The sequence below is a fragment of the Diabrotica virgifera genome, chromosome 6 (genome assembly GCF_917563875.1).
Source record: "Diabrotica virgifera virgifera chromosome 6, PGI_DIABVI_V3a".
Classification (NCBI taxonomy): Eukaryota; Metazoa; Arthropoda; class Insecta; order Coleoptera; family Chrysomelidae; genus Diabrotica; species Diabrotica virgifera.
Genome location: NC_065448.1, coordinates 174,878,158 through 174,894,573, shown reverse-complemented (window position 1 = coordinate 174,894,573; position 16,416 = coordinate 174,878,158). Strand labels below are relative to the sequence as shown.

Genomic DNA, 16,416 nt, shown 5'->3' with positions numbered 1-16,416 from the left:
TCACCGTGCCTCGGAGAGTACGTTAAGCCGTCGGTCACCCTGGGCTAGTGTATATCGACACTAGTTACTTGAAACAGGGACAGATATAAATGGTGCCGGAACAATCCGAAAGGATCTCCCTGGCAAAAATGCCATACGATATTATTATTATACCATATGATATTGTTATTATTATTATTACTCTCCCATCGCGTATTTGAAAGCGGTTTTAATGTAAAGATGGGTACAAATCTGCTCATTCTTTATGGCATTCCACCGTAATGTTGATGCGAATAAAAACATAAATTTCTTTAACAATTAAAATTTGTTATTTCCATTGAGCATTTAGCGGCATCATTTAGCACTAAATTAAGGCTGTGAGCCGCACAAGGAACATAAAACGCACGAGGATTCATGTCTAAAAATTCTTTTTTTTTAAAGCCAATATTTTTTCCTCTCATATTTGCCCCATTATACCCTTGGCCTGGTAAATCATCTAAATCAATATTCATTAATTTCAAAAATTTTAACTAATAATTTGTTAATCATTGTCCGGTAGTATCAGTAACCGGTAAAGACCCTAGAAAATGCTCTCTAACTTCGGCAAGCTTTGTTGACGAATTGAAATAAACGAACCTAACAACAATAGTAAGTTGTTCCTTATGTCAAATATCAGGTGTGCAATCTAAAATTATAGAATAATATTTAGATTGTTTGAAAAAATCGAACATTGTTCATTTAATTTTTTCACTAATTACACTTATCAATTAATTTTGAATATTATGTCAAAGATACTGAGGCATACGATGCTGAACACTTTGAATTCCTGCAATGTGTTCTGATAGCGTATTATCAAAATTCTATTAATTTTAAAAAGTTACCGTTTTCCGATTCATACATAACAACCTTTGACTGGTTCCTCCTAATGGTAAATTTTGTCGTGCTAAAAATGTTATTATTTCGACAAATCTTTCTAAAACCGCCTTCCACCTTTTTCTTTCGCGTTCAACTGCTGCTTAATTGATAGAGTCTACGGTATGACTTTCTAGTAAGTCTTTTTTTTTTTAGATCTACTTACATATTTTTTATAGAAACTAAGTGACTAAAACTTTTCTCGTGTCTTTCTAAAAACGTAATGAACGTCTTTCTTGTCGCAAACGTAATGAAGAAAGTTAGGTTTTTGAAACTCAGCATTTATATTTTCCTATCATAAAAGATTATACCACCACCTTTAAAAAATACCGACTAAATGCGTCGCAGCATCGCTTTTATTATAATACACATGGGCGCCCATACACATGGGCAGGGGGGCGTGGCTCCGCCCTAGCTTTTCGGGTGCTGAAGACTATATATTTTATCCAAAGTAACAAAATAATGGGCTAGAAAACATCTTCTACATCTTCACGTCTGCCCCTCCTGAAATTTTTTATATGGGCGCCCGTGATAATACCAGATAATACATACCATACATAGCTCCCCAAACGGCAATTATACTTTTGTTAGCAGAATCGGATTCACTGATAATTTTTACAAGATGGTGATTCATTGTCACTCGACATTTAACATTGGTCAAAATAGTGTTTTTGAAATTATTTTCGGAATAATATAAATGGGTTTCATATTTCATTTGCCTATCGTAGGTGTAGTAAGCATTATTAACCTTTATAGAAAAAACCGAAAGTGCACTTTCGTTTATGTTTTTGTTATTTGGAGCCTAGCAAGTGTTCGGTTTGCGCCCCTTGGACTTGGCGCCCGGGTGCCTCGCACCCCTTGCACCCCCGGGTTAAGACGGCCCTGCTTCCACCCCGGGGGTGAATGTCACCCTTTCTCGGGAGTGGAAATTTAAAACTTCAAAGTGACACAGGGAATCGATAGAGAGTTGAATTTTATGAGGAAAATGTAGAATAAAATTTTTTACAACTTAATAATTTATGAGTTATTCGCGAATGAAAATTCCAAAAAAAAACGTTTTTCAATAGTTTTTCGCGAATAACTCGAAAACTGCGCATTTTCGGGAAAAATCATCCTTATTAAAATTGAAGCTTATAAAAAAAAAACAAAGAAACCAGCCAGATTTAATTTTTTAGATAATATTAAGCAACTTATGAGTCATTGAAAACGAATTTTTTGTTTTTCGTAAATTTATGCAAGGATTTGAGCTCAAATAACGGAAAAATTAATAATTTTTCATAGAAAATGTTAATAAATAAACATTTTTAAAGTACTTATTCAGTCCTTCAAAATAAGCTTTTATAAAAGCCTTTAGCATAAAAATTAAGCAAGTTATGACGAACATTAGTCAAATACCTCGAATCTATAAAAAAGAAAAAATGACGGTAAAATGTATGCCACGTGCGGCAAAATTAATATTAATCGTAGCCCATGTAAAATTAACTTTATTTATACTCCGACAATACGTTCCAAAACTTTGAATTATTTAGAACAATTACATTTTGAAAAAACTTGTTTTAAGTAAATTTCTTTTATTTTCGATTTTTCAAAAATACGTTATTTTTTCAAAATATCTAAAAAAACTATTGGATTTATGAAAAAACAGGAGCGTCTTTTTAGCCCTTTAACATTAAAATTCTCTAAACAAAAGGGTCTAGAAAGATTGCAACTCTCATTATCTTATAGCTTATAAAATTCACTACAAAATGATGTGAGAGTGACTGCAAAACGCTTAAAGGGAAGCCAAGCTATTGTTAAAAAACCAAATACATTTTTTTAGAGATAATGTTTGAAAATTACGGAGCGTCTATTTTGATGTTTTTGGAGGATTTATTCTTTTATACATGCAGTGTCTGCTTTGTATTTACTTATCCGGCAACAAACCTCTCAATTGTGCTGATTGGGGCTGGACAAAAGTGAATGGCACCTTGGTACCAAACAAAATGACGGATATTCCTGCACCAGAAGAACTATTTAAAATGATATTTTGCAATTGCAAAAAAGGATGTGGCTCAACTTATGGGTGTCGCAAACTTGGATTATATTGCAATCGCTCTTGCGGTTCTTGCTCTGGTGATAGCTGCCAAAATTGTCCCTCCTGTCAAAGAAGAAAAGGAAGTTGATGCAGAAGAAATAGACGAATTTGGAAGTTGAAATTAAATTATTGATAGATACTTTAAAAATCATATTAATTTTATACTTATATTAATTTAATGTTGTAAAATGAATATTTTTTATTATCATCAAAATCTGAAGTTTAAAAAGTTTAATTTCCCTCAAACGTATATTTTTATGGGATACATATTTTATAAATATATCATTATGGTAGCGGGAATTTTTGCAGTAACTCGATCGCTTCAGATTATCATATGGGGAGAACCCTGGTACCCTGTAGATGTACCTTTACCATATATTGGCTCTAAACACAGTTGCGTTCGTTAAGGAGGGGGGGGGGGGGCGAAAAAAAATCTATCCTTAGAAAAACTTGAAATCGTCAGATTAAGCTAAGGTAAGTTAAGTATATGCAAAACAGTGTACATTTCAAAAATCACAAACAAAAATCAAGAGTCACAAAGTTTCACAAGAAAAAAGCGAATATTTCGCGAAATGAACGATAGATCTAAAAACTAAAAAATACGTGCTCAATATTTGTCAAAAATCTATCGAATGATACCAAACACGACTGCCCACGGAGAGGGGTGGGGGGTAAATTTAAAATTTTAAATACGAATTCCGCGATATTTCGCGAAATGAACATCAGATCGAAAAACTGAAAAATACACTTATTCAATATGTTGAAAAATCTATCGAATGGAACCAAACACAACCCCCTATGGATGTGGGGTGGGGGTTACTTTAAAATTTTAAATAGGAACCCCCATTTTTTTATTGCAGATTCGGATTCCTTGCGTAAAATAAGTAACTTTTATTTGAAACATTTTTTCGAATTATGGATAGATGGCGATATAATCGGAAAAAACGATTGTTGGAAATGGAAAATTAAATTAAAAATGGAAAGTCCCACTAAAATGGAAAACTTTACTTTTTTGGTTTTAGAACCTACTCTTCACAACTCAATAGGTCCCCAAAGCGCTTAAGTGACTGCACATTTAGCATACTTTCCTCCCCTACTACTATATCAGAAGTAGAGTTGCACAAGTTTGACTTGAATGTTTGAACTTGACTTGAGTTTGACTTAATTTCAAGTCAAACTCAAGTCAATCCTTCTGACAAATATTTCAAGTCAAGTCAAACTGGTCAATTGTACAGGTTTGAAAATTCAAATTGTTTGTCAAACTAGTTTGAAAGAGTTTGAAAAATAATTTATTTATTAGATATACTTTTTTGTCTAGATAAACATGTTAGTTGCCAATTAAGATAAGAAAATTAATAATACAATGAGTGCCACATAAAAGTCAAAATTTTCAATGTGTTTAATTTAAAACTTTTAAATGTAGATATTAATTTTTTTAGAATCCTGAGAAAACTAATAAGTATTTTTGAAAAATTTAAACGCAGAATGAAAGATTGCGTTATTACCGAGGGCCGAAAGTCTCTTAGAATAAATAAAAAGTTTCTTTTAAATGAAATATTTGCAATTAATAATAACACTAAATTTTCCTTTTTATGTTCACGCCCGTAACTTATTAAAATAAACATTATAGAAATTTTCGGGGATATTCGTCCCTCAGAAATAATGTAATCTTTCATGCTGCGATTAATTTTTTTTTAATTCTTATTAGTTTTCTCAGGATTTGAAAAAAATTAATACCTACATTTAAAACACATTTAACATTTTGATAAGCGACATGTTACGCCTATGCCCTTAAGGGTTACAATAAAATAAGACTATTTGGTTTTTCAATGGACAGCTCAAAATAAAATGATTTGAAATTTTTATGACTTTCTTTTATGAGCAGGGGAAGTTTTAATTGTGGAACAGTTTAAAAATTTGGAACGTCAGATTACGAAAACGTCCCATGTATTTTGTCGGTCAGAACATCCAATTGATTTGTTACCCTTTCATTAAACTCTCCTGCGAAAATAAGACTGCTATTACTAACCAACATGATTCCTGTCATTTGACATGTTCTTCGTGTTTCACTCATTAAAATGCCCAGTTGGTGATAAACACCAATCTGATTTTTGCATGATAGTTTAATGAAATGGTAACAAATCAATTGGAAGTTCTGTCCGACAAAATACATGGAACGTTTACGTAGTCTGACGTTCCAAATTTTTAACCTTTTCCACAATTAAAACTTCTTCTGTTCCAGTGTTCCCATATATCAGTTTGTCTGACTTTTTTTGGTACGCGGGATCCAGGTCTATATGGTTTTATATCTACAATTTAAATTTTTTTCGGATACAGGCTACAAATGTTGGGTTTAAATTTTAAAAAAATGAATGTATAAATATGCATTAAGCGTTCTTAATAATTATCCTAACTGGCGCGTTTATTGGGTTTTATTTGTCTGTCTGCGGTTTAAATATCGTATCAGCCAATACATTTCTGTTTACTGAAAGTTGTCAAAAAAAATTTTTTTGACCTTGTTGGGAGAGGGGGGGAATTTCCCCTACCTTTCCCCCCTCCCCCCGTTGATCCGCCACTCAACAAATAAAGGCGTAGGCGGTCTCATTTCAAATTGAAAATAAACACGTTGCGTAATATTCAAACTTTTCAAACTGTTTGAAGATGTTTGAATTCAAGTCAAACATAAAGATATCGAAATCAAGTCAAGTCAAACGTTTTTATACAAAAAGTTTGATTGTCAAGTCAAGTTTGTTGAGTAAAATCAAACTAGTTTGACTTGATGCATCTCTAATCAGAAGCAACAATTGATTTTCATTTTCTTAACGAATTCCATTACTTCAAGCTTTCAAAAAGATTTTCTCCCTAATTTTTATGATAAGGTGTAGTTTTTATGGGTTGAATCAAATCAAAAACTTATGTATCAGGTTTTTTATATTTAAATAATATATTATATTTTTTCTATTTAAGATTGAAAATAAATTGATTTCATAATCTCATCCATTTTTTTAATAACTGTATGAGGGGTAGTTTTAAAGGGTAGTTACAGATAAAAATATCGAACTATTAGTTACATTGTAAAAAAAAACAACAAAAATTTAACATGTTTAAACATATTGATGTCTATAACTGCTTCCATTTATTAATTTTCAATTTTTTCCCGTTTCATTCTTAGGGGTGGTTTTTGCTGGTTGCATTATTAAAAAAATTAAGTGTCAGATTTCTTGTACTTGAAGGAAAGATATTCTCCTATTACGATCCAAAATAAAAAAATTTCGTGTTTCTTGACCATATTTTTTAAATAATCTTTGTATGAGGGGATGTTTTTAAGGTTTGGTGTGCTGTAAAATATCAAAATATTAAAGCCATGACTCAAAACAATCAACATTTAACATATTTAAACTTAATGATGGCCCATTACCGCTTTAATTCATTAATTTTAATTAAGTAAGGGGTAGTTTTCGCCCCTTAAAAATAAAAAGCATACTTTGCGACCAAGTCAGATTTGAAGAGGAGGGTAAAATTTTCAAGAATATCAATGAAGGCAATTAGAATTGAGAGGTTTGGATCCATTTTAAGCCTGAATGATTGTACTATATGAAATTAATAGTAATATAATAATAGGACTTCTACTAATAAATCACTGATTATAGTCCGTTTTTTAACGGTAAAATATTGCAAAACCTCTAAATTTTAAAGAACCGCTTGGATTGACATGAAATTTGGCATACACATAGCTAACAAGTCAAAGAAAAAAAGTGATATTGTGCCGATATGTGCTTTTGCCCTGGGGGTGGTTTTCACCCCTTCTTGGGGGTGAAAAAATATTCGTCCAAAGAAAGTCAGGAAATGGATAAATTGGCTAATTTTAAGTAACTTTTGTTCTATAGAGTTTTTTCACTAAGTCAATACTTTTCGAGTTATTTGGCAGTGAATTTGTTCATTTTCTCAACAAAATAACCACGCTTTTAGACGGTTTTTCGCAAATAACTCAAATAGTAAGTATGTTGTCGAAAAAACATTCTTAGCAAAAATATAGCCTGTAAAAATTTTAAAAAAATGGTCTATTTATCACGTCTCTACACCTAGTAGAAGCAGAGTTATAGCTAATGCTAAATAAGTTCATATTCGTCAAATTACAAATGGAATAATTTAACGTGAAATAACCAAAAATGAAGCACATTTCGGGGAAAACTCATTACAAATTATTTAAAGTGTTTTAAAAAAGCTTCATTTTTGTTTTATAAAAAAAATTTCTAGCATCAAAATTAAACAAGTTACGCTCAAAATAAAATTAGTTCCTTTTGGTTTTGGTAAAAAAATCGAGAAAATCACCCCCTAATTAGTATCTTAAATGAACTTAATCGTTACGACTTCACAAGTTTCTGGAATCGTGTATATATTGTTTATATGATCTGTAAGTTTCATCGGTTCAAAGTCCTTATTATTAAAAGGGCTGTAGTTAAAAAGGGTTGAACGAGTCACTGATCACGAATGTATGCAAATTTAGAAACACCAAATCTTAATCAATTTTTGTCTAATAGAAAAACAAAAAAATACATGATATTCAGAAAAGCAAATCTGACTTTTTTTGTTTTTCGAGATTTTTGGTATCTCTAACAATTTTTAAGTTATTTTGAAAAAAAGCATATTTTTCAAAATTTAAATTTTTAAAAATTTTACTTTGAAACCAAATTTTTTCAAAAATAAGCACTTTGAATCGATGAAACTTACAGATCATATAAACACAACATAAGTAAAATAATTTGTGGAGCGGTAACGATTAATTTCATTTAAGTTGCTAATTAGGGGGTGGTCTTCCCGATTTTTTTTTGCAAAAACAAAAGGGACCAACTTTATTTTAAGCGTAACTTGCTTAAATTTAATGCTAGAAACTGTTTGTAAAAACAGAAATAAAGCTTTTTTTAAACACTTAAAAAAAGTTATAATAGGTTTTCCCCAAAAAGTGCTTAATTTTTTGGATATTTCACGTCGAAATATTCTATTTGAAATTTGGTGAATATGAATCTATTTTTCATTGGCTATAACTCTGGTTCTACGAATTCCAGAGACCTAAAGAGTACACCATTATTTTTACTTTTTTATAGGCTATATTTTTGCTAAGAACGTTTTTTTTTCAACAAACTACTTACTTTTTGAGTTATTTGCGAAAAACCGTCTAAAAATGTGGTTATTTTGTTGAAAAATGAACATATTCACTCGCAAATAACTCAAAAAGTGTTGACTTGGCGAAAAAGCTCTATAGAACAAAAGTTACTTAAAATTAGTCAGTTACCCATTTCCGGACTTATTTTGGACATATATTTTTTTACCCCCAAGAGGGGGTGAAAGTCACCCCCAGGGCAAAAGCACACATCGGCACAATATCACTTGTTTTCTTTGACATGTAAGCTATACGTATGCCAAATTTCATGTCAATCCAAGCGGTTCTTTAAAATTTAGAGCAAAAACCGTGAAAGAATGGACTATTATGCTGATTACTAAATTTTGTTTATTTTATGTTTTAGGTATTCAGACGTCGCCTGATGGCAGAATAACAAATATTCCAGCAAGTATGGTGAATGATCAATTTGGTATAGTAGGTTTGTTGACCTTTATAAGGGCAGCTGAGACTGATCCAAATCTTGTATCATTGGCCCTAGGCCAAGATTTGACTGCACTTGGACTGAATCTCAATTCACCTGATAACCTATACCCCACGTTTGCTGGACCCTGGGCGGAACACCCATGTCGGCCGCAGGACATCGATTTCCATGTACCTCCTGAGTATATCATTAACCATGCGATAAGGTAACTATACTTTTACCACTCTCGCCTTTATTGTTTAAAAATTGACAACTTCATGTAGACTGTAGGACTGTACCAATAAAAATAACAAACCAAAATTATGCTATATCATAACTGTATATGTTTTCAGTATTTTACGTGTAGATTCATCTTTAGGTAGGTAGTAGTAATAATCAGGTCAAAACGTAGTACAGGAATCTATAATATACAGTTGAGTCCATGGTTCTTTGCCCATGCGTCATCATTTAAAGCATACGAAATAATCAACTATTTTCAATGGGAAATAAGCCACAATTTTACCAAAAAAATTATTTTATTAACGTTTCGAAGCCCAAATCGGGTTTCGTTGTCAAAATACTACTAAAATTTGTTGTCAGAATACAAAATACTATTTTGACCATGTATTTTGACAACTAAACCGGATTTGGCCTTCGAAACGTTAATAAAATCATTTTTTTGGTAAAATTGTGGCTTATTTTCCATTGAAAATAGTTGATTATAAAAATGCCACAAGGAAATAGCTTCAGAACAACATACGAAATAAGTCGGAAATTTACTCCATGTAGCAGGAAGTGGCTACTGCTCCGGTCACGGATTATATTATAAAATTTGACGTTTCAAATAAATAGAATGTAAAATGTTAATTTTGCTTTAAAATTTTGGTGCAGAATTACAGCTACATTTGAAATAGCTTAATAAATTATTGTAATATCATCATCATCATCATCAACGTTTCTCAATCCACTGCTGGACATAGGCCTCCCCTGTTTGTCTCCAAAGTGTTCTATCTTGTGCTTTCTGTATCCAGTTTTTTGTTGTCTTTCGTAAGTCGTCTTGCCATCGTATTGGTGGTCTTCCTCTGCTACGTTTATCGGCTCTTGGTGTCCATTCAACTAGTTTGCGAGTCCATCGTCCGTCCTTCATTCTAGGTCTGGATCCCGCGTATGAAAAAAAAGTTGATTAATAGCAAGCTGAAAATTTGTTAATAGCTTAAGGGTGTCTAGTAGGATAAACCTTGATATATGGGAACACTGGAACAGGGGCAGTTTTAATTGTGGAACAGGTTAAAAATTTGGAACGGTCACACCACGAAAACGGCACATTTATTTTGTCCGACAGAACAGACTTAAACTCACCGAACAGAGATTAAACTCTCATGCAAAAATCAGACTGCTATTTATCACCTATCATAATTCCTGTCATTTGACATATTCTACATGTTCCACTTATTAAAACGCCCATTTGGTGATAAGTAGCAGTCTGATTTTTGCATGAGAGTTTAATCTCTGTTCGGAGAGTTTAAGTCTGTTCTGTCGGACAAAATAAATGTGCCGTTTTCGTTTTGTGACCGTTCCAAATTTTTAACCTGTTCCACAATTAAAACTGCCCCTGTTCCAGTGTTTGCATGTATCAAAGTTTATCCGACTAGACACCCTTAAGCTATTAACAAATTTTCAGCTTGCTATTAATCAACTTTTTTTTCATACGCGGGATCCAGACCTATTCTGGCAACGTGTCCAGCCCATTTCCATTTTAATTTACAGCTTCTTTCAATGACGTCTATGACGTTGGTCTTAGCTCGTAGATCTTCGTTTCTAATCCTGTCTCGCAGAGTGGCCCCTATCATTGATCGCTCCATTCTTCTCTGCGCTACTCTTAGTTTTTGTGCGTTTTTCTTTGTGAGCGATAATGTTCCTGCACCATAGGTCATCACCGGTAGCACGCATTGGTCGAAAACTTTTTTCTTCATGTTAGTTGGAATGTCACTCTTAAAAATTTCCCTAAGAGCCCTTGTATTATTCTTCTGGATACTTCTGTTGTTTGATTATCCTTACCTATCTTAATTTCGTGACCCAGATATATATATATTTGTCTACCAGTTCTATTTGTTCATTTTGTATTTCAAGGTGTTTACTTGGTACTAAGTTCGTCATATATTTTGTTTTTATTATATTCATTTTTAAGCCTATTTTATGACATGCCGTACCAAGTTCTTCCAACATTTTCTTTATTTGTCCCAAATCATCTGCAATCAGGACTATATCGTCTGCGTAGCTTAGGTGGTGTAGCATCTCTCCGTCCACATTTATTCCTTTATCACCCCATTCGAGGGTTTTGATCGCTTTTTCTAGAGCCGATATGAAAAGTTTAGGTGACAACGTATCCCCTTGACGGATACCTCTTTGGATTTTTATTTGTTTGCTGTTAGCGTATAGTTGTATCGAGTTTGTCGCATTTTTATATGTATTACATATTAGCCTCGAATATCGGCTATCAATGCGGCTCTCGTTTAGTGCTTCTATAACACTGTCGAGTTCTACTGAATCGAATGCTTTGTGGAAATCTACGAATGCTAAAACTAAGGGCTTGTTATATTCTATGGATTTTTCGATGAGTTGTTTTATTGTTTGGAGGTGATCGTTGGTTCCAAAGTTTGCTCTGAATCCAGCTTGTTCTCTACTTTGATACAGGTCTAATTTCTTGTCTAAACTTGTGGTGATTACTCTCGTGAAAAGTTTATAAAGATGGTTTAACAGACTGATTGGTCGGTAATTTTCCAGATCAATTTTTTCTCCTTTTTTGTGCAGAAGAATTGTTTTGACTCTATTCCATTCAGATGGTATGGATTTCTTTGTCAAACATAGATTAAAGAGATCTTTTATTTTTCTCATTAGAGGTTCACCGCCATTCTTAACAGCCTCGATCACTATTCCATCGTCTCCTGGTGATTTATTGGATTTCATTTTATTCATCGCTTGTCTAATTTCACTGAGAGTTATTTCTGGCATGAGTTCAGAGCCTTGATTTAATATTGTTTTGCTTACTGCATCTTTTAGCTGTGTTTGGTTCATCCGTCTGCTTTTATAAAGTTCTCCATAGAAGTCTTCTACCATTGTTAAAAGCTCCTCTCTATTTGTTGTTATTTCGCCCTTTTTGTTTTTTAATTTAATGATCTGACTTTTTCCATTATTTAGTTTTCTTCGGAGACTTTTTAGGCCCTTATTATTTTCTATGGCTTGTTCAATTTTAAGTGTATTATACTTTCTTAAGTCTTTCTTATTGCTTTCTTGACTTCTCTGTTTATCTCTCTCTTTTGCTCTCCATTTGGATCATTTCTTTCTGTAATAAGATTTCTTTGTTTCATTAAATTCCTGGTGTCAGTATTAAGTTTTTTTTCGTTTTTACTTCTTGGACAGTGTTTTCCCATGCTTTCTCCAATGGCTTGCGTAATATGTTGGTTTAGTGCATCTATGTTTTCGTTGAGAGTTATGTCTGTGTTGCTTCTCAGTTTGGTTTCGATGTCGTTTTGATATTCTTTAATGTCTCTAGGTTGGGTCCATATTGGTATTGGTTTCGTGTTTACTAATTTGCGTCTCTCTTGTTTTGTGCTTATCTTAACTTCTGCTCTTACCATTCTATGGTCACTACCAGTGTTGAATGCATTTAGGATTTCGTATTATTTCGTAGTATTTTATTGAATTTTTTTAGATTATGCCTGGAAAAACTATTTGTTTATTATTCACTAATGATATTACAATTTTTTCCTAAATGCAAAAAATTGTAATATCATTAGTGAATAATAAACAAATAGTTTTTCCAGGCATAATCTAAAAAAATTCAATAAAATATTTTCTTTTTGTCATTTTTTTCACTTTTGCGGAAACTTAAATAAAACCATTCTTTAACTGTGTGAATATGGTTAACTTGTATGTAAATTAATGGCAAAGTAAAATACACTTAACATAAATTTTAAACTCTAATATAAAATTAATGGTGAAAACAACTGTTTGTGTAATATAAATAACTTTTAATATTGCAAAAACAGAACAAAAAAACAGCAAGAAATCAAACAAACTGAGAGCTACAAGTAAACAAACCAGAAATGTCACACATTTTATTTAAAATCTGAAAACTTCCCCAAGCGTCTTTTTTGTACCTATCTCTTAACTGGTAACTGGTTTGTCTTTAGTTTCATATGTGGAAGACAATGATGCTAGATAAAAAGTTTGTGTTTTATCTCGCCAGGCATTAATGTCGCACGGGTAAAGAACCCTGAACTCAACTGTAATTCTTCCAGGTCATAGTTTTCGACTTCAACTTTTAATTTCATTAATAATCACGGCTGGCACCCAAATGAGCGGGCACAAGCCAAAATTTGAGTTTTGTTGTATTGTATGTCTACCCATCAAATTGAGTAGACATACAATATTTTGAGTTTATGGAAAAAACACCTGGAACTTATAGAAAAAAATCTGTGAAATAAAATATATCAGTTTCCAACTGTTACTAACATTTTATTGTTTGCTTTCAGGGAGAAACTCGCATCAATGAAACTAAGTCGGTATAAAGACGACTTACTGTTTTTTATGTTTTATAATAATGTTGGTGACGTACTTCAAATTGCAGCTGCCTCAGAACTGTAAGTATTCTTCTAGCATAATATTTATTTTATTAAATGATAAAAAGGTTGCCAACGTGAGTCCATAATACTATCGGTTATGAAAAAAAGGTCAATAATCACAATCTTTTAAGACTAACTTCTATTTTAAATGATAAAGAGCGTCCATTTTAAATGATTCACTGCTGTCGTTTCTTCCATTTCGCAATGTGTCTGTGAACGTAGTTTGTTGAACGGAACGCCCTCCGTGCAGCGTGAAATGGCTCCCGTGTCCGCTCATGTGCACCGGGTTTTAGAGGTGCGTATTCTTCGCAGGAGATATTAGAATCAGGAAGTTTGGTGGTATTTAAATAATTAGCGATAAATGTGTATTTAAGAGTTTCTATAATAGGGCTTTTCATCGATTGTGATTCGTTTCGAGCTTCTGTCATATGTTGTATAATCTGTGTATAATATTAATATACACGGATTATACGACATATGACAGAAGCTCGAAACAAATGACTGTGAATGAAAAGCCCTATATTCGACGTATACCTAGTAAAAAACCGCTAAACGCCGTAAAAATGGGTGGCGCATACAATATTCCAGCTACAAAAGAACTGATATGAAAATTACGTGGCGCAAAAATGTATTTTCATTTTGAAAGATTTTTTTTCATATTTGCTAAATTTGAAGTAAAACGCGCCACAAAAGAGTAACTTTATTACAGTTTGCATTTTGAGGCTCTTTTGTGACGCGTTTTACTTCAAATTTAGCAAATATGAAAAAAAGAATGTGTGTGTACTTTGTACGCACGTAAGAAGTTATACTTCTATTATATATGATTTAAACGAAATTAATATACGTTTTATTATATTTTATTTAAATATTAAACTAATTTATACTTAATGAATTTCAATTTCGACTCAATTCAAGCTTTCTGCTTAACCCAGGTATAAACATACCAAAAGGCACCGCCAGGAAAACATTCCACTTTGCGGTTCAGAGAGCCCATATGAAACGAGTCGTTGTACTCTATGCACAGTGTGGCATTAACAAAATAAGAAAATCTACGGTTTCGTTTTGATTAAAATCTGTCTTCCTCCATCCCCCGATAGATCTACGGTCGGAATGGTAAAAATCTGTCTTCCTTAGAGCCTCCTTGACAACAGGTAGACCTAGAAATAGTGCTATCGGGGGATGGAGGAAGACAGATTTTAATCAAAACGAAACCGTAGATTTTCTTATTTTGTTAATGCCATACTCTGCAGAGAGTACAAAGACTCGTTTCATATGGGCTCTCTGAACCGCAAAGTGGAATGTTTTCCTGGCGGTGCCTTTTGGTATGTTTATACCTGGATTAAGCAGAAAGCTTGAATTGAGTCGAAATTCATTTCGCTTATTCCCCGTTAGAGGGCGTTCTATCCATACTGCTATATAAATTATTTTAATTTATATCGACAATCTACGGTCGGAATGGTAAAAATCTGTCTTCCTTAGAGCCTCCTTGACAACAGGTAGACCTAGAAATAGTACTATCGGGGGATGGAGGAAGACAGATTTTAATCAAAACGAAACCGTAGATTTTCTTATTTTGTTCATGCCATACTCTGCATAGAGTACAAAGACTCGTTTCATTTGGGCTCTCTGAACCGCAAAGTGGAATGTTTTCCTGGCGGTGCCTTTTGGTATGTTTATACCTGGGTTAAGCAGAAAGCTTGAATTGAGTCGAAATTCATTTCGCTTATTCCCCGTTAGAGGGCGTTCTATCCATACTGTGATATAAATTATTTTAAATTATATCGACAATCTACGGTCGGAATGGTAAAAATATGTCTTCCTTAGAGCCTCCTTGACAACAGGTAGACCTAGAAATAGTACTATCGGGGGATGGAGGAAGACAGATTTTAATCAAATCGAAACCGTAGATTTTCTTATTTTATTTTAATTTATACTTACTACTTCTCAAACATTTTTATTAAAACAGTGCCAAAAATTAAAATAATAAAAGAAGAAAACACACACAAACACATTAAAAATGCCACAAATGATTTCTGAACATCAATTGTCGGAAAATTTTTTAACTAAATACGTATTTTCTGAAAATAAAATTATATAATAAATATACTTACAATCATAAAATGTATAAAAAAACTAAAAAATAAAAGTTTCTATTGGGGTTTGAACCAGCTTACCAGCGCGGTTGGTATTGGTGTTCATTCGCATTAAACGCTTCGCCACGGAGACAGTGTGTCATTATGTGCGAAGATCGACTAACTAAACGGATTAAACTGTTTACATTTTTGAATGAAATCAAATTATTTTGATTTTTAATTGAAATGATTTAGAATTGAAAAAATACAACAAAACATAGAGTAAGAAAACAATATATTAGGTGAATATTGATAGAAATTTTGATGGTAATCAAATTATGTAAATAAAAGTATTACATACTATGTATTTTGGTAGGTTCAAATAGGTAGGTACCTATGATACATTTACAATTATTACGTACCTGTTGCTTTTAAAAACTATTTAAAAGTCACTACAATTATAAACTTTTTTGTTTCTGTCCTCACAACAATAAAACTAATATATTATACAACATTTGTTTACCTTCATATTGAACAATTATTTATTATTGACAGATCATTTCAACACCCAATCAGAGCCCGTATAATGACTAATACCATACTGTCGGTGTGCGCATGCGCGCAGATTAATATAAATTCACCCTCAATCTCAATCGCGCCTAAAGAAGTATAACTTCAAAAAATCTTTCAAAATAAAACTAGAATTTTATTTTCCATCAAAATGACAATACATTTTCTCGCCACATAATATTCATATCAGCTCTTTTGTAGCTGGAATATTGTATGCGCTACTTATTTTTACGGCGTTTAGAGGTTTTTTATTTTTATCAGGAGTTTTTCAAAGTTTTTTATAAATTAAATGTATGAAGTTGAATGTAATGTTTCTCGATTACACGTTAAGCGTTATAAATGGTCGTCTTTGTCGCATTCTCTCGTAAATGATCTAGTAGTTACGACACCAGACTTGTGATAAGACAATCCGAGTTCATATCCCAGCCATCCTAATAATTATGGCCGGCAAATGAACTCTGATTGCCCGGTCAAACTTAGCGTCGCAACCACTACAACTACAAAAACCATTTCGGCGATAATGGTTAAATGGATTATACTTTTGGAGCTCGATAACTTCTGAACAGCTTAACCGATTTTGAACATAAAACATGAGTTTGAAA

The 16,416-nt window shown here is 32.7% G+C and overlaps 1 protein-coding gene across 1 annotated transcript in view; it reads left to right on the top strand.

Annotated features, from left to right (window-relative positions):
- Positions 1-16,416, top strand: part of LOC114329917 (regulator of gene activity) — a 189,187-nt gene that overhangs the window by 161,436 nt on the left and 11,335 nt on the right. The window contains exons 3-4 of the mRNA XM_050653369.1: positions 8,491-8,773; positions 13,083-13,190. Coding sequence (XP_050509326.1) covers positions 8,491-8,773; positions 13,083-13,190 — 391 coding nt within the window. The remainder of the gene's footprint in view (positions 1-8,490; positions 8,774-13,082; positions 13,191-16,416) is intronic.